The sequence below is a fragment of the Rhagoletis zephyria genome, unplaced genomic scaffold, assembly GCF_001687245.7.
Source record: "Rhagoletis zephyria isolate East Lansing unplaced genomic scaffold, Rhagoletis_zephyria_1.1 Rzeph_scaffold_02889, whole genome shotgun sequence".
Taxonomy (NCBI): Eukaryota; Metazoa; Arthropoda; class Insecta; order Diptera; family Tephritidae; genus Rhagoletis; species Rhagoletis zephyria.
The window spans coordinates 57,979-66,782 of record NW_016159973.1 but is presented as its reverse complement, the minus strand read 5'-3'; the positions used below and the strand labels follow the sequence as shown (position 1 = coordinate 66,782).

The following is an 8,804-nucleotide window of genomic DNA, read 5'->3' as shown; positions in this document are numbered from 1 at the left end:
AATTTTGATTAGCTCCTTAACAAATAATTTAAAATCGGTTGGAGTAAAATTGTTTGATGTTTATGAAAGGTATGAAAACTGTCCTTGCTTGTTAATTTTCCAACAGTTGGTTGCATTCTTTTTAATGGTATTCCTAAACATCCGCAATATGCACGCCCATTCCGAAAATTCGCTTTCGCATTCGTGAATGTGAAATATGTGACATCCGCAACATACCTGATAAGTATGTAGCTTCAAACACAAACAAAATATTTACCACAATGTTATACAACATCAAAATTTCGCATTTACATATTTTTATTTATTTATGTAAATATAAAAAACAAACTTAATTGTAACTAAGTCAGGTAATTGATATAAAATAATTTAAATACTTGACTGATAGTAAATAAAGCAATTCGTATTTTCAACACTTAAGTAATTTTCTTCTATGCCTTTTGGCTCGGTTAAAAACCCGTTTTTTATGCAAAAATACTGCCTTGCGCAGCTGTGTTTCAGGCGGGTCATTAACCTCAGTCGCTGCTATTGCATCTGAAAACAAACAAAAAAATCCATTAAGAAATTCGTAAATGTTGAATATACTACAAATGCAAAATACCTATAAGCGCACTATAGAACATGTAAAATGTTTTCAACCCAATTTTTCCAATTTTACCGTCAACGTTAGTTGCTATGATGACTTCGTCAGATAAGATAACTCTCAATTGTTTTATTATACCACCCGATTGAATCAAATATTTCAGTGCGTTAATCTATAATAAGTATATGTACTTATGTATGTCGTTTATAAAACCAATGGAAAATATTCAGCAAGAATCTTACATAGATGCCTCTGTTGTCCTCATATATATTAGCATCCATAGACTTTAGCCCATCTATGTTTCTGATGGGGAACAGGTCGAGTACTTCGGTTTCATCACGATCAAGGGGATGAGGTTGATCACTTTTAAAATTATATGGTTGTTCAACAGTGCATTTTTGTGATACATAGATACCTCTGTTCTCCTCATTTATATCAGCATCCATAGACTTTGACACCTGGATGTTTCTGTTAGGGAACAGGTCGAGCACTTCAAGGGGATCAGGGGGGTCACTTTTAAAATTATCTGGTTGTTCAATAGTGTATTTGTGTGATACAAAGATGCCTCTTCTGTCCTCATTTATATCAGCATCCATGGACTTTAGCACCTCTATGTTTCTGGTGGGGAAGTCGAGTATTTCGGTTTCCTCAGGATCAAGGCCATCAGGCGGATCACCTTTAAAATTACCTGGTTGTTCAACAGTTTCTTTTTGTAATGCTTGCATTTGCACTAGAAAGGAAACGCCATTAATACATATCATTCATGTGTACACTTGTGGTCAGCTGATTAAGTCAAGTACCCTTTTGACTAGTTTTGGCTATTTAATGTTTATATTTTTTTTAATAAAAGTTTAGCACTTTACCTAACTAGCGCCACATAAATCCACATTTCAAGCCTCGTACAAAAATTTAACAAACTTCAACATTTGCACTCAAATATTTTAAACTTTTTATTTAGAATTTTTGGAAAAATGTTGGGAATGCAGTTGCACATTTCAAGCCGCTGAGAAAATCGCGTTGATTTTTAATAATTTTTTTTTTGCTTATGGTGCTAGGCACATTCTCCCATACAAACGAAATTGTCGAGCATACACAACACCGTCAGTCAATAAAATTATTAAAAATCAACGCGATTTTCTAGCGTGTTGAAATTTGCACTTTAACCTACAGAAATTTAATGAGCTACAAAACTGCATACCCGTAAAATTCGAAATAAAAAGTTTGAAATTTTCGGGTGCAAATGTTAAAGTTTGTTGAATTTTCATAATTTGTGTACGAAGTTTGAAATGTTGATTAATGTGGCGCTGGTTAGGTGAAGTGCTAGACTTTTATAAAAACAATATAAACATTAAATAAACAAAAGATAAACTAGTCAAAATGTCACTGGACTTAATCAGCTGACCACAAGGGTAGGTAAGTAGTAGCAAGTAAGATCTGTACCACATAGACTATCGTTATGCATCCGAAAGCAGTCTGAAAGTAAATGATACACATTAATACAAAAAATAAAAAGATTTCATGTTTAGCAAAGCAAATTACCCGCAAGCGCCTTATTTTCTTTACGCATATTTGCTGAAACAAATTTAAATGGTCTAATTATTCCAATTTCAATACAAATTAACTGAATTCGGCCATTTACCAATGATCGTTCGAGTTTCCTCCCGTAAGATTTCTGTAAAATTTTAAATTAATTTAAATATCTTTGTTCATATATGTGACAGGGAAAGTTTATATGGACCTACGGATTCATTATGAAATTATAACAGCAGTGTAGTAATAAGAGCGAGAATAAAGATTTGACACTATCTTATTTGAAAATGTGGCTTTAAAAATGTCTATAAGATAGCCGAATGTCAAGAAAATAAAGCGAGACAGCTGCTTTTATGGTTCACCTGTTTATGATTTTGCCGTGCTACGGATAGAACAAATCTTTTTTTATTCACCTGTTAACTAAAAAACCTTTTTCTCAAAGTTACTTTTCGAACCGTATGTCCCCTCTTAACTTTCCCTGTCACATACATGTACATATGTATGTATGTATCTGTGTTATACACTTACTTTTTATTTCCTCTAATGTGGCTCCTCTACAAATATCCTTTTCATTTATTTTTTCAAGCGCTGAAATAAGGATACATGTATGAATTAATAATTTTATCTAGCCTAAAATTTCACAATAATTTTAAAAGCTCATTCTCACTTTAACTTTTAACTTAACCTAATACAAACTTTTGATTCAATTGCAAAACTTTAAAGTGGCACAAAAAGGTGGCATGAAATTCTAAATAAAAATTTAAACAAAAATAAATCTGAATTTTTAAAAAAGCATCACTTTCAACTTGATAACTAAACTCATTCACCAGAGAATGTAAAGAATATTAGTTATTTGCAGATGTTACAATTAAAAGAGCGTAGTGAAAAAAATTGTCGTTCACTTTTTTCGAAAATACCATAAAAATCCTATTTTGTTGTAGGGTAGGGTAGTTAGGTGTAAGGTTGCTACATAGCAATCTAGCAAGCGTTTTGCTGTTGGAAAAGCAACAACGTGTGCTAGATTGCTAAGTATCAACTTTACACTTAAAATGCTACAAATCGTGAACACCCGCCCGTATTTATTATTTTAAGCAAGAAATAGCGTTCACCTTTGCTTTTCAAAAAGGCAATGTTTGAGCAATATTTTTTCTGAGCGCGAAATAACCGGTAAGTTATGGTTTATGTATATTTTTTGCACTGACGCGATTTCTCGTTTATTTTGAAACTTTTCAAGATTTTTCCGAATTTTTTCGTCGCCGTTCACAATTTTTCTTTGTATTTTACTTTTCCGCATCTTTAGGCACCTTTTGGGATTTTTCGTTACTGTTTGGGATACTTAAAAGTTTTATATTTCGGGATCTTGCGGAATTATTTCGGAACTTTTCCAAATTTTTCCGGAAACTTTCGGAATTTTTGGATATTTGGGATATTTTGGTGATTTTTCGCTACTGTTGGCGATACTTCAAATCTTTCGGAAACGTTTTTTTAAATTTTGAATACTGTTGGCGATACTTCAAGTTTTATTTTTCGATATCTTTCGAGGCTTCCGAAATTTTCTGGAATAAATAAAACCAAAATTAACAAGTAAGGAAGTACAAGTTGGGGTGAATCCGTACATTATATAGCAAGCACAAGTATTAAAAATCGGTTTTCACCTATCGGTAAAAGTACGTTCACATATACATAAATATAATCCCAATCAAAACTCTTTTGTTAATCACCCCGTTTACACAGTCAAATCTAGGCTAATTAGTTGTCAAATTTGAGTTATTTTATAATTATAATATATAATTATTAATTATTAAAAATAATAATATTATATTATAATTATCCAAATTTGCTTAAAAAGTGCGGACTTCTTAACAAGTTTTCTAAGCTTTTCTAAAGATTTTGTGAAAAAACGTCACAAGGCAACCCATGTTTTTAACAGAAATATATGCCCGTTCTATTATTTCGTTAATTAACCCTTCGACGGATGCAACTGATCTGTGAGGCATAGCCAGCACATTTTTTTACTTCGCCGTGCCCTTTTATACCGTTAACTTTGCTGACGCTCAGTAGCTGCCTCTTTTGAAGTGCTCTATACAGCAAAACCACTCAGTTTTTTATTTACTTCCAGAACGAGAAGTTATGCAGAATTTGATCTGAGAAGCTCAGTGCGGCCAAACTCGTCAAATGTTTTAAATTAATTATTTTTAGAATTATTTTTTTAAATTTTATTATTCATCTAAAAGTAGCTATTATGTACATGTCCCAGAGTTGAATCTGTATGAAATGTTTGCATTTTTTCAAATCTATTTTACGTTGTATGTTTAACCTTTTGATTTTTTAACTTTATTTTCAGATGTTTCTAGTAGCTGCTAAATTTGTGTCAAATAAATGGATTTTTACGAAAATGTTTACATTTATTTCTTTTCAACATTCCTAAATGACGTGCCCGTATTCCCCAGATGTATAAACAATATAATTGTTTGTTTAGTATGTGTTTTTAAAAGTGTGCCAGTTAGGTACATTGCGCCCGAAATTGACAGTCACCATATTGCGCCTGACGAAGGGTTAAGAGTTAAAAAGCAGGCTGTGAAGTATCAGATGTCAAATTCCAGGAACACCACTATTCACGCACACGAAATAATGGGAATTTTTTTACCGTTTTCTTAAGAGATTCGTGCTTAGCTGCGTAGATTAAAATAAGCAAAATATATTATATTANTGTTTAGTATGTGTTTTTAAAAGTGTGCCAGTTAGGTACATTGCGCCCGACGAAGGGTTAAGAGTTAAAAAGCAGGCTGTGAAGTATCAGATGTCAAAATTCCAGGAACACCACTATTCCGCGCACGAAATAATGGGCATTTTTTACCGTTTTCTTAAGAGATTCGTGCTTAGCTTCGTACATAAAAATAAGCAAAATATATTAAATTAAGCTTACAAATCTTGAATAAGCAAAATCAGGAATTCCAAGCAAAAACTTAAAATTTTCGGCCCTGTTTAAGGCATATGCATATTTGAAATACATACATAAAATACATTTATATATACTATTTACAAGTTCAGAGACAAAAAACTCTAATTTCTTGTGTCCTTATTGCAGGCGCAAATGATCGCAGGACATGCCACAATTCAGCGCGTAATAAACTACATTATATCGAATGGAATTTAATATTTATACATGAAATATTTGTTGGTGGAAGTATTTGCTTGAAATTCTTATAGATCGCACGTTTAATCATATAACGAAGCATTGCAAAATTTAAATTTTGTGGGAAAACGCAATCAAAGTTTTATCAACTCATACCGTTGGTATAGAAAAAGACAGATGGAAAGAAACATATCTTTGCCATATTTGGAAAGTTTAATTATCTGTTAGACTGAACATATTCCCCTTATCAAGCTTATTAATTGCATAACGAAATCTCCAAAAACGTATATTTTGAGTTACATCTCTATATTATTAAATATATGTATGTACGTGCGATATGAAAATAGGTTTGAATGGTTAGTAATATTTTCGATGACATTAACACACTTTCTAGTAAAGGTTTAATGAAATTCAGTGTGTAGCTTAGTTTTGACTAGAGAAATTTAACTTTTAAAGATGGTCACAATCGGGCCACTGCTACGCCTATCACCCATAGAAACACCAATCTAAAAACCAATTTTTCTTAAAACCGGATAATATTTATCATAGGTATGTATTTGCCTCCTAATATATCTGGTCTAAAAAATCACCAATCTACGTCAGTCTGTAGTAAAATGCGATCACGATTACTACTTTTTGCGGCAACATATATGGGAAACTGTTATTCTGTCGAAGATCGAAGCAATATGGTTGCCGAAATTTTTACATACTTCACTTTAGGAGAACGGACAGAGCTGTCAATGTAAATTCGACATTACGAGTNTCCAAAAACGTATATTTTGAGTTACATCTCTATATTATTAAATATATGTACGTGCGATATGTAAATAGGTTTGAATGGTTAGTAATATTTTCGATGACATTAACACACTTTCTAGTAAAGGTTTAATGAAATTCAGTGTGTCGCTTAGTTTTGACTAGAGAAATTTAACTTTTAAAGATGGTCACAATCGGGCCACTGCTACGCCTATCACCCATAGAAACACCAATATAAAAACCAATTTTTCTTAAAACCGGATAATATTTATCATAGGTATGTATTTGCCTCCTAATATATCTGGCCTAAAAAATCACCAATCTACGTCAGTCTGTAGTAAAATGCGATCACGATTACTACTTTTTGCGGCAACATATATGGGTAACTGTTATTCTGACGAAGATCGAAGCAATATGGGTGCCGAAATTTTTACATACTTCACTTTAGGAGAACGGACAGAGCTGTCAATGTAAATTCGACATTACGAGTAAATACAAACAATATTTATTTTTTAATTATTATTTTTTTATTTATTTTATTTTTATATTCATTACTAATTAGAAAATACAACGCGTAGAAGAAATTAATTGAAACTACGAGATACACATGACATCGATACTGGCTTAATCCCCAGTAATTTGATCAATACTGTCATTTTCTTGTTGACATTGGTTTGCTATATTTAAAGTTTCTTGAATAGTTCTTTGTTTCTTTAAAAAACTCGCCTTATGGTATCGATTTTTCGCCATTTTAAAAGCTCTTTTGAGGTCACGCTCATAATCTCCCCTCGTATAACCTTCGTTTTGTATTGCTTCTGCAAAGTAAAATATAGGAAGTGAGTAAACAAAAATTTCACGTATGTACATATGTATTTACAAACAGTGCAATAGTAAAATTTACCATAGATGGCGTTATTTAGGCATGTAAACTTTTTGAATGGCACCTTGTCACGCACCCCATCATAATTCAATTGTATAATGACGTCATCGCTGAGAAGCTTTGTCATCCCTTTTGTGACGCCAGTTTGCCCGATAATATTTCTTATATTAGAAACCTGTTGAAAAATACTTATGGGCAGTCTCACGAAAGCAATTTAAGTGAAATTTTTTTTTCTTATTCCAATTTACTATGGAAACTGACAGAAAAAAAATAATTTTTCGCTTAAATTGCTTTCGTTAAACCGGAGGTTAATTGATAATAATAAATTTATTTTTTGGTACGAACTTACGATACTTACATACAAATCTTTACCNCTTAATCCCCAGTAATTTGATCAATACTGTCATTTTCTTGTTGACATTGGTTTGCTATATTTAAAGTTTCTTGAATAGTTCTTTGTTTCTTTAAAAAACTCGCCTTATGGTATCGATTTTTCGCCATTTTAAAAGCTCTTTTGAGGTCACGCTCATAATCTCCCCTCGTATAACCTTCGTTTTGTATTGCTTCTGCAAAGTAAAATATAGGAAGTGAGTAAACAAAAATTTCACGTATGTACATATGTATTTACAAACAGTGCAATAGTAAAATTTACCATAGATGGCGTTATTTAGGCATGTAAACTTTTTGAATGGCACCTTGTCACGCACCCCATCATAATTCAATTGTATAATGACGTCATCGCTGAGAAGCTTTGTCATCCCTTTTGTGACGCCAGTTTGCCCGATAATATTTCTTATATTAGAAACCTGTTGAAAAATACTTATGTGCAGTCTCACGAAAGCAATTTAAGTGAAATTTTTTTTTCTTATTCCAATTTACTATGGAAACTGACAGAAAAAAAATAATTTTTCGCTTAAATTGCTTTCGTTAAACCGGAGGTTAATTGATAATAATAAATTTATTTTTTGGTACGAACTTACGATACTTACATACAAATCTTTACCCTTTTGAACATCTTCCTCAATTTCTTCGAGCTCATTCATATTGCAAATAGGGAATCTCACTTTCTTCTTTACCCTATCCACCATTTCCATCATCATTAAACTGTTTTCAGTCTGGGTGTTTAGCAAGATCGCAATTGAGCTTGCCTGATCTGAAATGAGATTTTTTCTTTTAAAAATATGGATCCAGTTAAAAGTTAAGTATTATTGATACTAACCATCTAATCTTGAGAGGACTACATCCAATTGTCTTTTTATGTAATAAAATTCATTTTGTCGAGTTTGCGGACCTAAAAATAGATTTAAAAAGTAATAATTTACAATTTTTGTTTATGCCAGGTTCTTACTTTTTTTGGTAGCATGTGTGAAAGTTTAGCGAACGATATTTTTAAGTTTGCGTGCATTAACATTGTACCTACATACATATAAATAAAAAGCACATATCTATATGCAAAGGACATAACTTCATGTATGTGCACATTTGGAATTTGCAATCTTCATTTTATTTTACTTTTAAATTCACGCACAATTGTGAAACACACACAGTAAACACTTACGCATTTTAGTACAGAATAGTAAAGTTCACTCTTTGATGCGAAAATGCGAAAGGTAAAAATTAGCGTTTGTTTTGTTGCTTTGCTGTGCGTTTGTGCGAAACTCCGCCATAGCGGTGCTATATGTTTGTTGTAAAAAACTGGCGATTTTCGCACTTTCGTCCAAACGCACACAGTTTCGCATCAAAGAATGAACTCTAGTAATGATTCTCGGATATTTGAAGCAGTTTCCAACAGCAGTGGCAAAATTCGGCTAGCTTATTTTAACACACCAAAATCCAATAGCATTTACAGGCTTATGTTCAGAGTTGTTGTAATAAGATTTTATATGGAGTTAAGTATCTATATCTATATCTATATCTATATC

The 8,804-nt window shown here is 32.2% G+C and overlaps 1 protein-coding gene across 1 annotated transcript in view; it reads right to left on the bottom strand.

Moving 5' to 3' along the window:
• Positions 1–335: 335 nt before the first annotated feature.
• Positions 336–8,804, bottom strand: part of LOC108367957 (uncharacterized) — a 59,112-nt gene continuing 50,643 nt past the window's right edge. The window contains exons 6-12 of the mRNA XM_017622670.1: positions 2,639–2,698; positions 2,220–2,252; positions 2,120–2,152; positions 2,021–2,053; positions 823–1,310; positions 599–752; positions 336–531 (exon numbers count right to left, since the gene is read on the bottom strand). Of these exons, the coding sequence (XP_017478159.1) occupies positions 407–531; positions 599–752; positions 823–1,310; positions 2,021–2,053; positions 2,120–2,152; positions 2,220–2,252; positions 2,639–2,698 (926 nt within the window). The 3' untranslated portion in view covers positions 336–406. The remainder of the gene's footprint in view (positions 532–598; positions 753–822; positions 1,311–2,020; positions 2,054–2,119; positions 2,153–2,219; positions 2,253–2,638; positions 2,699–8,804) is intronic.